Here is a 15279-nt window from a genome sequence, read left to right on the forward strand (position 1 = left end):
AACTTATGTCATGCTAATCATATTTAGTTTTCATTAATATATTTCTATTAAAGTTATATATATCAAGTAGCCCAAATTTTTCAAAGCATTTGTAGCAAAACTAGGACACGTTTTATGGTTTTAAAGTTATAATGGTTAAGAACTTTGCTCATTTTAGAGTTTAGTAATTTTTAAAGAATGTTATTTCCAACTAGAACTTTAAAAAAAAATACCAGTGATTTTTAAATGTTTTCTCTTACAGCCTGATGTGTGAAAAAAGAATTTTTGAAACTGTGAATAGTGTAAGGCATCCCTTTTTGGTGAACCTTTTTGCATGTTTCCAAACCAAAGAGCATGTTTGCTTTGTAATGGAATATGCTGCCGGTGGGGACCTAATGATGCACATTCATACTGATGTCTTTTCTGAACCAAGAGCTGTGTGAGTATTTAGCATTTCTCTGAGTTTCTTCATGACTAATTTCTTTCTGGGAAGGAAAAAAGCTCTCTGAATTTTAGATTTATTTTTTTCCCTCATACGGAAAATAGATGAAGAAATAATAGAACTCCTTACTTACCTTTTTGCCATAAATAAATGTATCTATTTTTCTCTGTTGTTCATGTTGAAAATTTCATGGATTACCCTAAATCACAATTGATAATTTAGATATACAATTTAGGTTTATTTTAGTAAAATTTCTTTTTTTCCAGTATATTTTCTCCCTAGGGAATGCCATCTAGGACCATGGCTTTAAATATTAACTATACTCAAAGTACACTGTTAAGTGAAAAAAGAAAATGTAGAAGAGTTTGTATTATATATTTGTATGACATATTTGTATTTGCATTTTAAAGGGTAATTTAAAAGAGTATGTCTTAAGTGTTTGCTTGCATGTGCTTACAATACCTCTAAAGAATATAAAAGAAATTGGTATGCGTATCGCCTCCAATGAAAGGCATGGAATCCAGATATGATACTTAATAAATAACTGGGTATACTGTTTAAAATATATATTTCACTGAATGCTTACAGGATGTCAGGTACTGTGTTAAATATTTTAATTTATCACTAAACCCCTTTTTGTAGTTTTTGAATTTGATATTATATGAAGGTTTTACTTATTCAGATGCAAAAGAATAAATAATAGCAAACATTTGTGATTAAACATAATTATATATATTCTTCCCCTGTTGTTATCCCAGTTTTGAAGCTCTTAAGTGTTGGAGCTAGGATTTGAACCTAGGAAAATGCTCTTAATAGCTACACCGTATATGCAGGTGTTTACCAAATGTATATCTCCAGCCCTTACCTCTTACCTAAACTTCCAATTCCAATAACATTCAGCAGCCAACTTGACTCTTCCCTTTATATGGCTAATAAGTATTTCTTGTTTAACATCTCAGAATGAACGCCTGATATTTCCCATTTTCCCCCACCTCACCCACCACTCCCCAGCCTGTTACTCTTCTAGGCTTCTCTGTTATTAAATGGCAATACCATCTACCAGTTGTTCAAGCCAAAACACAGGAGTCATTCTTGATTCTCTTTTTTCCTTACATGCAACATCCAAATTCTACCTCCAAAACATAACCCAAATCATAAAAATCATAAACCAGTAGTAAAACTTTATTGAATTTTTATCACTTGTCTGTATTCTGACAGCTGACATTTGTGTAACATTTTTACTTTCATTCCTTTATTTGATTCTCATAACCATCAGAAGTATAATACAGCAGATAGTAGTACTAGGGCATTAGTTCTGATGGATTGTGAAGCTTTCAGAAAAGGAGGCAAAAGCCACAAAATAATAGAAGGCTACTAATAATTAATTCCCTGCATATTTAAAAATTAATATTTAAAAATTAAAAGCAGGGCATCTAGACTACTACTACTAGCCTTGTGCTAACTGCCTTGGGAATTTGTTTTGTTATGCCTTTTCTTTAATAAATATAAAATCCTATTCTGCCTTAACAAACTTTTTATTTTTGCTGAGAGTACAAATTATATAGTACCAATGAAACAATTAAGCCCAGTGAAATACAAGAATAAAACGCTTTATTGCAATACTTCATATCTAAAGTACCTCCCTCTAATCATTCAGATCTCACCTCAAATGTCATTCCTTTGGAGGTCTTTCCTCATTACTTTAATTAAAATACCACTGTATCACTAACGTCTAGATCAGGCCACACTCTATTCTATTTTATATTTTATATTCTTCATAGCACTTTATACCTGAAATCACCTTATTTATTTTTTACATTTTTATTGTCTGTCTCCCCTCACTAAAGGGGAGCAACAAGGACTATGTGTATTCTATGTACTAGTGGAACACCTAGAAGGGTGACTCACATATGCTAGGCAAACATTGTATTCTTATTGCTTGAGACGAAGGAATCGAAATTAATTTGAGTCCTAGCTTTGCTGTGTTCTGGCTATGTCGCTTTAGATAAATTAGTTACTCTTTCTGAGAGCTTCATTTTCTGCTTCTGTAAAATATTTATCTTAAAGGTTTGATTTGATGATACCCAGTATACCCAGTTATTTATTAAGTATCATTAGGACAATCTGTTTACAAATAATGGAGCAAAAGAGAAATCAGGGTATTTTTATGATTGTTACAGTATTGTTTTGCCACCAAAATAAGTTTGCTTAAAAAAAACTACCTTAAGCAATTTTAGAATCACATTTGTTTTAATGGACTTAAGCTAAATCTTTTAAACTTATGATAAATAATTACATAAGATCTAATGTATAATCAAATATTTATAAATAGTTGCATTTAAAAAATCTGCAAATTATGGTTCCATTTTTGTAAAAATAAAGAAACACAAAACATATCTACATGTACACGTAAATGCATTCTAAAATTTGAAGGACATTCACCAAACTAACAAAAGTAGTTACCTTTATGGATAGTAGTGGCATCAGGGTGAAATGGAGATGGATGAATGAAAAATTGTGCTTTAGGGTAGGGGTATTATGTGTATTTTATAGAGGAAATATCCATGTGTCACTTGTAAAATTAAGAACTGATTCTCTGAAGTGTCTCCTTATAGGGTATTCTACACTGAAGACAGATCTGCATTTTTTAATTCATTCATTTAGTTATTACCTACCTCCTTATTCAGTAAAGCTATTGTGTATCAAGCATTTTGCTAAGCATTTAGGCTAAACACTGAAAAAGACAAACATGGTCCGATCCCTCAAGAGTTAATATTCTAGCTGGGTTGAAGTTTTTCTAAGATCTAAACCTGTTTATCCAATTTCTAGACCTCTTCACCTGTCCCAAGGCAATTTGAGGTCAATATGTGTAAAGGCAAACTCACTTTCCCCACAAAACTTTGGCTACTTCTGTATTTCTCCACCTATTCATTACAATAAAAAGGAAACCTTGAGAGTTATCTTCATCTTTTCCCTTTCCCTCATCCTTTATAGCTAATGAGACACCAAGTCCTATCATGCTCGTTTTAAAGTTTCTCTTGAATCCATCTCTTATTCTCTTTGTTGCCACTACATTAGAGGTACTCATGATCTTTCATCTGTACTATCATTTTAGCCTTATCTGTTCCTTTTCCCTCTGGATATCTACCTACTTCCACTCCACTTCATACTACTATCAAGAAAGTTCTCTAACATAAATCTGATTATTCTGCCCTGATTAAAATTGTTTGATTTGCTATCACTAAGAGAAGAATTTTCAGTACAGGCATACCTCATAGATATTGCAGGTTCAGTTCCATACTGAAACAAACATCATAATAAAACAAATATAATAAAATGAGTCGTGAATTTTCTGGTTTCCTGGTGCATATAAAAGTTACATTTACAGGGCTTCCTTGGTGGCGTAGTGGTTCAGAATCCACCTGCCAGTTCAGGGGACATGGGTTCGAGCCCTGGTCTGGGAAGATCCCACATTGCTGCGGAGCAACTGGGCCCGTGAGCCACAATTAACTGAGCCTGCGCGTCTGGAAGCCTGTGCTCCACAAAAACAGAGGCCGCGACAGTGAGAGGCCTGCGCACCATGATGAAGAGTGGCCCCTGCTTGCCACAACTAGAGAAAGCCCATGCACAGAAACGAAGACCAACACAGCCATAAATAAATAAATAAATAAATAAATTTAAAAAAAAAAAAGTTACATTTACACTATACTGTAGTCAATTAAGTGTTCGATAGCATTATGTCTAAAAAAAACCAATATACATACCTTAATTAAAAAATACTTTATTGTTAAAAAATGCTAACAATGATCTGATCCTTCAGCAAGTCGTAATCTTTTTGCAATAATAATGTCAGAAATCACAGATCACCATAACAAAAATAATAATGATGAAAAACTTGAAATATTGAGAGAATTACCAAAATGTGACACAGAGACCTGAAGTGAGCAAATGCTGTTGGAAAAATGGAGCCCATAATGTTACTCCATTCAGGGTTGCCACAAACCTTCAATTTGTAAGAAAACACAGTTGTCTGTGAAGCACAATAAAGTAAAAACACAGTAAAACAAGGTATGCCTGTGTTCATAATATGACATTCAAGGTCCTTCACAACTTGATCTCAGGCTATCTTTTCAGCTGCATCTCCCGCTACTTCTTCCTCATCCTTTACTTCAGCCACAACAAACTCATTATGGTTGTCAAACAGGTTATGCCTTTTACACGCCTATTCCTTTCCCTCTTAGGAGCATACCCTATATTTCCCATACAAAAGTTCTACCTTTCATACCGTCCTGCCTTTATGATGGCATATTGTACTTTCTTCGAAGAACCAGATCAAATGTCTACCCCAAGGGCTTCAATGACTCCACCAGGCAAAGTTAATGGCTTCCATTTTAGAGACTGCATTTTTCTTATTTTTAAATTTCACCCCTAATATTTAGCACATATCTTACTTATATGTCTGGCACATAGTAAGGACTAAATAAATACTTGTGAAATTAGTTAACTACAGAGTTCTGCTTTGAAGCATAAAAGTATAAACTGGGATTCATGAGTAGTGGAATTTATTAAACTTCTTTTGATTTAATTCTTAAAACAGATTTTATGCTGCATGTGTAGTTCTTGGGTTGCAGTATTTACATGAACACAAAATTGTTTATAGGTAAGTAAAGTTTTGATATTTTCTAATTGCTTATTTTGATATGAAGTAGAATTAAAGATAATTAAGAAGGATATTTTGTTTAACCAGCTTCTTAATTTTCTCTTTTGTATGATAACTGATCACTAAAAAAGTTAAACTCCAATTTTGAAAGACATGGTTAACACAATAATTAATGATAAATTTCTTTGTTACTGGTCCTCTGCCCATTACCTAATTAGAATAGTCAAATTATAAGTTGACCTATGATAACACAATTTACCAACAATATTCATCCTGGTGAATACTTTATATTCAACTGATCCACTTGTGCCAGATTATAAAACATCACCTTGCTTCCTTCATTAAGCCTTGCTGTCAACTAGACAGTGTACTTGGTGACATATCTGATTTATGTACTGGCACAAACTCCTTACCAAATTGCAGACTAGTTCGAAATAGTTCATAGCCCAGCAATTAGTCTATGGTTAACACTTTGAATAACATTGCTCTAGATCAGACACATTATGGGAAGGCCAGTAAGAATTAAAAGACTGTAAACATCAGTTTATTCAAACATCTAACAATGTTTCCAAGATAACAGTTTCCTAATGGCCCTATTTAACTTAAAGAATAAAATACTTTCAACTTAATTTGTAATCATTTAATATGACTTAATAGCTTCCTCTTTATTTTGAATTATTCTCTTAGAAGGTTAAACCTGCTCCCTTATACCTTACTTATACTGTTTGTTTGATAATTCATTCTTATGGATGGCGTGTAGGCAAACTTCAAAGTTAGTCCAAGTCCGAGAGCTCCCTGATGGTCTTGTGCTTTGGATTTGGCTCTTTCACTGCCGTGACCCAGGTTCGGTCTCTTGTAGGGGAACTGAGATCCCCACAAGCTGTGTGACATGGCCATTAATTAATTAAATAATTAATTAATTAATTAAATTTGAGTTAAAGATCCATGAACTCCTTCTGAGCTTTAAAATATATATTTAAATAGATCAAACATTTCTCTTTTAGATACATTCTTCCTTTTCTGCATAACGGGGAAAATATTCAGAAATTATTTTTTGTAAAGTAATAAACTTGCCAAAAGGAAGAAAATGAACATTTGTAATATAGTATTTAAATCTCAAACCATAACTTGAAAAAATTCATTTTTAGTAAAGAGAAAGTACGGCTCCTATTAAAATGATATTTTTATTATATTATCTACTGATTTTATTGATTTTTTTTTCATTTTGCATTTTTTTTATCCTGAACAGAGATTTGAAATTGGATAACTTATTGCTAGATACAGAGGGCTTTGTGAAAATTGCTGATTTTGGTCTTTGCAAAGAAGGTAATTGGGTATTTTAAAGTGCCTTTTCTAATAGATTACTATTCCTTTGTACTTTGGAAGTTTTCAAATTTGTCTGTGGAGAGCAAAATGTATTTTTTAATTTATTAAAAATTAAACTTTAACTTATTCTTTATTGAGACTTACAGGTTGTTCATATAACCTAATTATCATATTATTAAGAATTTATTCTGTGAATATGAATAAGGTTAGGTTTTCAGAAATCATAGTATAAAAATAAGATTCTCTTTGTATGATTAATAATTCTCTCTACTCTAAGAAAGCATTGGTTAAGCACCAAATTTTTTGCTTTGCTGAGATTGTGCAGAGTAAATTATGCGTGCCTAAAAACTTCTCTCCTGCTTCTTAAAACTTTTAACATTTAAAATAGGAAAAATATATGCATATGCCTCAAGAATCTTTTATGTACCTATACGTGTGTGAGTCCACACACAAACATATGTAAATAAATATGTAAACTGGGGAAATTTGAATCAAGAGGTAGCATAAGAAAATATAAAGAGCATGGGCTTAGGCACCACACAGTCCTAAGTTTGAATCCTGGCGCTGCCACTTATTTGCCCTGTGTCTTTGGACAAGTTACTTTTAACCTCATTGAGTCTGTTTCCTTAGCTATAAAATAAATATAATCCTTCTTGTTTAGGAGTATTATGAGAATTAGAGATAAGTATGTAAATAGGTACACTTAATACACTGTATTGTAGCAAACATTGTCTGTCTCCCCCTCTACTCTGATAGCTTCCTGTTTCTTATTCAGCTTTCTTTCCATAGTATATAGTATAGTGCTTGGCACAGCTTAAGTATTCAGTGAATGCTTAATTAATAAGTAATTGGATGAATTAATGAATGAACTTTATAAATCTGTGTCCATCAGTTACCAACTGACCTCCTAATTATTGAATCTAATGAAAGTTTTTTTTCCTTTTTTGGACACTATTGACTTAAATGCTTTTGTTCCTCTAGAGTCTGGCCTTAGCCCATTGCTTTTCTCAGGTAGTTTTTAACTAGCAACTATATTCTAATGATTTCCAAATCTATTATTTCCTTTCCTGACATATATAGTCAACTATCTACTAGACAGTTTTACTTGGTCAGCAGGTACCTCAAACGCTGCACAAGCAAGTTTCTTTTCCTCAGTCTCGTTTGAAGTTGATGGTGCCACAATCCTCTCAATCTCCCAATTTGAAAATGTGGAATTATCCTGGACTCTCTCCTCTTCACTACTTTCTACATCCTGTTAATCACCAAATTGTGCTGACATCTACCGCCTTAATATTTCTTAAGTTTTTCATCTTCCCTCTACCTCTGCCAACCATCATCTTGTTTTGAAAAGACTACTTTAATAGCCTTTTAACTTTTCTGTCTCTGTTCTTTTTCTCCCTCAAATCAGTCTGCCATGTAATTGCTAAAATGCAAAAGGGGCACATATAAATACAAATCTGACCATGGTACGCCGCTACTGAAAACCTTCAGTGGCAAAGATGTGATATACATTGCCCTTCCTGATCTGCCTGCCTCCTTCTCCAGCCAGATCTCTTGTAGCTGTCTGCCTAGTACTTTCTGTTGCAACAACAATAAACTGCTTACAGTCTTTGTCTCTCCACCACTATCACTCATCTCAGCTCTATTTGCTGACTAATGTCTGCTCATCCTTCACTCAACTCAGGTGTCACCTCTGCAGATAAGTTACCTGAGGCTCCTCTCCTCCTATCCCAACTAACAAGTCAGCTTTCATAAGATGATGTGTATAATGTGCTTTTAGCAGTTTAGAATACAATGAGACATTTTCTTCAATATGTAGAATGTATATTTGACTAATTTATTACTAAATTTTGAGAAACATATTTAGAAAACGAGTTAGCTAAAGTCTTTAATGTATTTTGAGTTTGATTACCATGCACAAATGTACACCTTTAATTTTGCTTCCTAAGGATATCTTCTAATTTTTTTGCCAGATTTTTTTCTTTGCTAACAAATATTTGAATTTTACCTTTTTCAGGAATGGGGTTTGGAGATAGGACAAGCACATTTTGTGGCACTCCTGAATTTCTTGCCCCAGAAGTATTAACAGAAACATCCTATACAAGGGCTGTAGATTGGTGGGGCCTTGGCGTACTTATATATGAAATGCTCGTTGGTGAGGTAAGCAGTATAAAATAGGTAAAAGGGAAACGTGATTGAAAGAACAAAGCATGTCACTTATAAAACCACTTAATATGTTTCCTGCGTAAGTAGAACTTAAGCTTAATAAATATTTATATATATATTAGTAATTGCCTATGATCCTATATTACCTTCACCATCTTTTTTAGATTTTTATATTATCTGTGGAATGTTTACCAATGCTTCAAAAATAGTTTCTTATATTTCAGTGTTGCTCTGGTTATATTTTTAAACACAATCACACATAACTGATTGTTTCATAAGAAATAGAAAGCAAGAAGACTGATAAAAGGAATGTACTCTGTACCTGTAAAGAAAGGTCAGCTATATATTAGTCAAAAATAAATGTTACCTTCAAAAGCGATACAGTAGAATTGAAAAGATTAACATTTTTTTTCCTACTATTTTCTTTAGATTAACTTAAAATAAATTTCTGGGGGTAACTTAGTTGTATACAGAAATTGTTACACTTAGAAAACAGTGAATTATATCTAATTAATAAAGCAGTAAGAAGAGACTAATCTATTTTGTTATAAATTTTTGGAAATGATAAATTAGGGTGGAATTAAAAAAGAGTAAATATTTAGACAAGTAATTGAAAATTACTTAGATGGGTTTGATGATCTTGAGATGCAAGAAAAATTACCTTGCATTGGTTCATTGTTCTGCCGTTTCCCTGATGCCAATGACCAACCTTGAACATTCTAGGCATGAAAAAACTAGTAGCTGAATGATGAATGACTAAATTATTGAATGTCAGACATTTCTGAAGTTTTGCCCTGTGATTGTCATTTAGTGGCACTTATACCAAACAAGTAAATAAATGAATTTAGTTCATCCAATGACAGTACCTTTTGATATGTCAAATTGGAGTGGAAACTTGGAAAAGGAGGAAAAGAAATAGCAAATTAAAACGTTTACTGTGTGCTAGGCACTATTCTATGTGCTTTATAAGTATTAGCTCATTTCATTTTTCAGCAAACTTTAATGAGCTCAATAGTAGTCTTATGTTTATCTCCAGATGCATAAATTTAGAGACACAAAGAAGTTAATAGCTTGCTTAAAGTCACACAGCTCTCATATGGTAGAGCTGGGATTTTAACCTGTCTGTAAACCATTGTGGTTTGCTGCCTGCAGGATAGGGTATTTAATATACCCAAATTTATTTCTTTTCTTAAGACCATGGGTTCAGATCTGAATTTTTCACCTCTATTTAGAAAAGCATAAAGATGGAAAGATATATTTTATCCCTAATCCACAGTGGTCTTTATTTTCTGTGAGTGCCAGAAGTACTCATACTAGTTGTTTCTGTAAGCTCTGACATACTTGAACTTTTTTTTTTTAATAGGTTTATTTTATTTATTTACTTATTGATTTTTGGCTGCGTTGGGTCTTCGTTGCTGCATGCAGGCTTTCCCTAGTTGCGATGAGCAGGGGCTGTTCTTCGTTGCAGTACGTGGGCTTCTCACCGCGGTCACTTCTCTTGCTGTGGAGCGTGGGCTCTAGGGCGCAGGCTCAGTAGTTGTGACACATGGGCTCTAGAGCATAGGCTGAATAGTTGTGGCGCATGGGCTTAGTTGCTCCATGGCATGTGGGATCTTCCCAGACCGGGGCTCGAACCCGGGCTCAAACCTGTGTCCTCTGCAATGGCAGATGATTCTTAACCACTGTACCACCAGGAAAGTCCCGGCAGTTACTTCTAAGTGCAGTCATTATGCCTGCAGTCTCTAATTGTGTTTTGCCACCATTAATTTGCTGTTGACTGTGAAATTCAAACCACATCCATGTCTGATGTATTTCTACAAAGTCTGTGCTTCCCTCTGTAGTAACATGTATTACTGTATTTGCCTTACCCATTTCCTTCTGTCTTTCCACAAGAAGATTTCAGTAAGAGTATATGGTGTATCCTCTGGTTAGTAGTTACCTATCTATTGTGTGTCTATTGTGATTTCTTGTAGTCCTTATTTGATGTTTTGGTGGGTCTGTTTTTTTGTTTTTCCTTTTTCTTATTTTCCTCACTATCTGGTTCTTGATTGTACTTCGGAACTTTGAATAGATGATTTTACTGTATTGAAACTCATTTTGACTGACTCAAGGATATTTCTTCTAGTCTCCCTTTCCTGGTGATGATGAAGAGGAGGTTTTTGACAGTATTGTAAATGATGAAGTAAGGTATCCAAGGTTCTTATCTACAGAAGCCATTTCAATAATGAGAAGGGTAAGAATTAATGATTTATAAAACTACTGAAATTTTTTAAAGAACATTTCCCAGTAGAATTTTAGAAGTTGTTTTTCAGGTATAGATGTTGCATGGTTTAGACAAACACATACCAAAAGAAACATCTAAAGCTTTGCAAGTTATGAGAATCCTTGTCAATGAGTCCCTGGTCTTATATTAACTTTCTTCCTTTATATTGTGTTAGTTATTAAGAAGAAATCCTGAGCGGCGCCTTGGAGCTGGTGAAAAAGATGCAGAGGATGTAAAAAAGCACCCATTTTTCCGAGTAAGTATGAAAGTTTAAAATTTTTTATGAAACTGTAGCAATTAGGAGTAGGAAACTAAACTGGTCATTTTATATTTTGTAATCCAGCTAATTGATTGGAGTGCTCTGATGGACAAAAAAGTAAAGCCGCCGTTTGTACCTACAATTAGAGGGCGGGAAGATGTTAGTAATTTTGATGATGAATTTACCTCAGAAGCACCTATTCTGACTCCACCTCGAGAACCAAGGATACTTTCAGAAGAGGAGCAAGAAATGTTCAGAGATTTTGACTACATTGCTGATTGGTGTTAAGTTGCTACACAATGTGAAACCAAGCAGACTGACTCATAAGAAGACCTCCTAAAAATAGCAACCCTTCATTTGCTCTCTGTGCCAACAAAAGCTTCTGAGTTTTTTTTAAACATATGAAGATGTGTTTAAAAATACTATTCTAATACCTTCTTGAAAAGTGGCTTCTCAATGTATTTTCAACGTAAATCTGAACACTGGAAACAGTTTCATGGAGTTTAAGCTGAATGAACATCGGCCATGAAAATCTATCAGAAATGAATACTTTTGGATCAATAGTCTTATTTTTTAAAAAAAGGAAGAAACAAAAAAAACCACTCTTCTACAGTCCCTAGCTTTGCTGTACTCCTGTCTTAAATGGAAGGAAAATTAATCAGTTAACTTTCCTTAGCTGTATTTTACAAAAAGAGGAAAAAAGGGCTTGGGATGCTATTACTATTCACACATAGTATGATTCTGTTTGAATAAGGCAAATGCTCTTATTTTTGTAAAGAAATTACTGTAATATCAAAAAAATTAGTTTGTGCACATTTTGGGGCTTTTTTTCTTTAACAGAATGAGTTGATGTATTATAAATTTTCTATATTTATTAGGAGAAAATTTTTATTGCCTTATCTTTACCAACCGTGTAACAGAGCCTCATAGCTTTCCAACAGAGCTACTTGCCAAACAATTATGTTTATTAAACCAACTATGCTGAAACAAACAGAAACAACTAAACATCTACATTTACTTAAAATTTTAAGAATGAGGACTTACTATCAGCCTGAACCAAGATACTGTTACCTGTATGCATTCCCAAAGTCTAGATACTCAGTATGTTCAGTCATACCTTTTTCCCAAACCAGTGAACTGATTACTCCTGTTTTTGATATTGTACATTTATCAACCTAGTTCATCTTGTTCTTGTGTCTACTGTAGAAGGGAACTATATCTTTGTTAAAACATAGGGATTATCATTGTATACATGCTGTGAACATGTATATGTGCAAGTTGTAATGTATTCTATGTTGTAGGTTTATTATTTAATTTCACCACTTCATCACTTTTGTACAGTGGCCAAGCAGACACCTCAGACTCCAGCATTTACGTTAAGTGCATTTGTACATTTTAGGCCACTGGATCCAGATTTTATATTGGCAGTTACTGAGGGCAAAAGCAATATTTTATAACAGAATGTATAAATATTTTTGATAAAACAGTCTATATTTTATAAAAATTATTATAACACTAAAGCTGTACCTCAAAAGTCTCAAAAATAATTTGATCAAATACTTTTTTACAACTCTTCAGAGGATCCATTTGTGGCTTTTTAATGCTCTTATAAGGATAGGGAAGTCTTTCTGCAAGCCATGACTTTTCTACTTGCCTGGAGTTTTGGGTTTTTTTGTTTTGTTTTAATTGTTTTCCCTCCTAGTCTGACTTTATTGTTTTTCCCTAGTTCAGTAATAACATCTTTGATTCTGTGCTTAGCATGTTAGGGCCATCATACCTCAGGAATAGCAAGTTGTTAACTAACCATACTGAGTTAACCATTTAATCACTATGATCTCATGTCTCAAAAGTTGTTCAAGTTTAAATCCTATGAGAAAAATGAAAGCACATTGATTTATAGAGAATTAAGCTTAAAACATTTATGAATATTTCAGCCTTGCCAGGATGTGTTGGCATGTTTTTGCTATACTCTGAGAACAGTTAAATTGTTCAGAGATAATTCCTGTTTCCTTACAAATTGATTATTACCCATGATCCTTTGGGGGAAAATCTTACAGGAAGAGGGAGCAGCAATATGTTGTTTAAAATTCTTTTAAAATGCCAGTTAACTTCCTTGGTGAAGGACAGTAGAGGATCTTAGCTTAATTGTCTGGTTTTAATGTAAACAGTGTTAACACAACATTAAAAAAAACACTAAATACTTTTGAGGTACAGTCTGCTCACCTTTTCTGGTTCTCAAATATGCATAGAAAGCAATGTCTAAAATAGGCGTTTAGCATTAAAAACTGACATAGCATTTTGTAACTACACAGTGTACAGAATTTTTTTTTTAATTGAAGTCAATCACTAAAAAAATTAGAGGGCAGGGTATATTCACTAATTAAGCTGAAGAAAGCACTAATTTTTTTCTGTAGTTTCAAAAATATATATATTTTAGTCAGATTAAAAATTTTTAAACTCTATAGAATGTAAATATATTTTGTTATTACTGTATGTGTAAGTGACTGCTCAAGCACTTTGTAAGGAAATTAAGATATTTTAGAATGGTACACTATGCATTCAAATTAAATGTGCCTTTATGTCATTTTAAGAAAAAGTGTTTTGCAGTCATAAATTACCACAAATGCACAAATTAAAGTTTATTAGATTGTAATTTGTAACTTTGTTTTTAAGTATTATTTCCTTTTGGAAACTTCCTATTGGTCAGAATATGTATTAGCTTTCCTAGATTCAAGATCTCAAAGACTAGTTAACTTCAGTTAGCCTTCTTGCAGGTACTTTTTGTCCTAGGGAAGGGTAAAATCATTAAGAGTCAAACCAAATTGTCTACTTCACTGGTAACAGTGGGGAAATTTTGCATTCTGTTCCTGTAAGTTTAGTAGCATCTTTCATTCAGTGGTTACTTATGGGACGTCTTCTGTGTGCTAGACACTAAGGATAGAAAGGTGATAAAAAAAGGCACCAAAGTCTTCATAAATGAAGAATGGTAAACATTAATGCTAAAATGCAAGCACTAGTACTATATGTACTTTTCTCTTGTTTGAGAATAACTTATTTAATTTTAGAATCTGACCTTTCAGAAAATAGGTAAATGAAAACAGAATACTAGCTATTTTATAGTCATCTTATTCAAAAATTACAAATGGAATATTTCAGAAATATAAAAAGAACCCTGCTATCTCTGTGACACAGATTAAGGTCATAATGTAATCACCATTGTATGTTGACTAGGTGAAAGCTGCATTATAGATTCAAATCTAACAAAATTTTTACAGGTGCTGCTGATCTTCCCAAAGCAACTGAGGGTGAGTATGAGAAACCCAAAAGAACAAATGCCGGATCATATTTTTAATATAGAATTCTTGTTTACCTTCTAGCTATCTTTTGAGATCTAGTGTTTCTCTGAGATATAAGCTTTATATGTATATACATATATAACTACATGTGTTTATAAATATATGTATGTAAATATATACATATATAAATAGAGGTAAGTTTGTAAAGTAACTTCTAAGTGTCAAAAATCTTGTGTAATTTCTTCTAGTATCTTGACTAAGTAGAAACTCTCAGACATCCAGTACGAAACATAATTTGAGTCATTGCTGGTCTCATTAAAGATAAGAGTGGTCTCTGGCAACCCCTCACCCCAAAGTAAGCAAACAAACTTGAGCATGAATCTGCACACACTAGGGCTTCAGCACCTAAGAGTTAGGGAATATCCAAGCACAAAAGTGAGAATACTCAGAGGTTGGGATGGAAGCTTGAGTCCACAGATTAGGCCAGAGAAGTAGGAAGTTGGAGAGGATAAGAGCCAAAATGGCAGGGAGCTGACTTTGGAAATGCAGACACCCAGAAGTGGAGTTGCCAAGGATGGATTTCTATAGCAATACCTTTATGAGGATAACACACCTTGGAATTGCAGTAGAACTTATATGTTCTGTGCTAAAATTCTCTAGAGGAGCTCAAGTTCTACTTTGCAGATCACTCTCCATCTACCAGTAGAATCAAATACTTTCTCAATGAAAGCTTTCCTGGATGGAAATATATAGGATTTCAACAGGTTAAGATCAAGTAATACACTATCACAGATCACCAAATACATGAGAGACAGCAAGTTATCTTGAATGAAGCCAATAAAAATAGTAAATATAGACAGCCCCTCCAAAAGATTGCAAATATTAGAA

General features: G+C 33.4%; 1 protein-coding gene across 1 annotated transcript in view; it reads left to right on the plus strand.

Annotated features, from left to right (window-relative positions):
* PKN2 (protein kinase N2) overlaps positions 1–15037 on the plus strand; it is a 129419-nt gene extending 114382 nt beyond the window's left edge. The window contains exons 16-22 of the mRNA XM_060024962.1: positions 242–418; positions 5019–5081; positions 6331–6407; positions 8425–8567; positions 10699–10806; positions 11012–11092; positions 11180–15037. Coding sequence (XP_059880945.1) covers positions 242–418; positions 5019–5081; positions 6331–6407; positions 8425–8567; positions 10699–10806; positions 11012–11092; positions 11180–11383 — 853 coding nt within the window. The 3' untranslated portion in view covers positions 11384–15037. The remainder of the gene's footprint in view (positions 1–241; positions 419–5018; positions 5082–6330; positions 6408–8424; positions 8568–10698; positions 10807–11011; positions 11093–11179) is intronic.
* The last annotated feature ends 242 nt before the right edge of the window (positions 15038–15279 follow it).

Source organism: Delphinus delphis, chromosome 1 (assembly GCF_949987515.2).
Source record: "Delphinus delphis chromosome 1, mDelDel1.2, whole genome shotgun sequence".
Classification (NCBI taxonomy): Eukaryota; Metazoa; Chordata; class Mammalia; order Artiodactyla; family Delphinidae; genus Delphinus; species Delphinus delphis.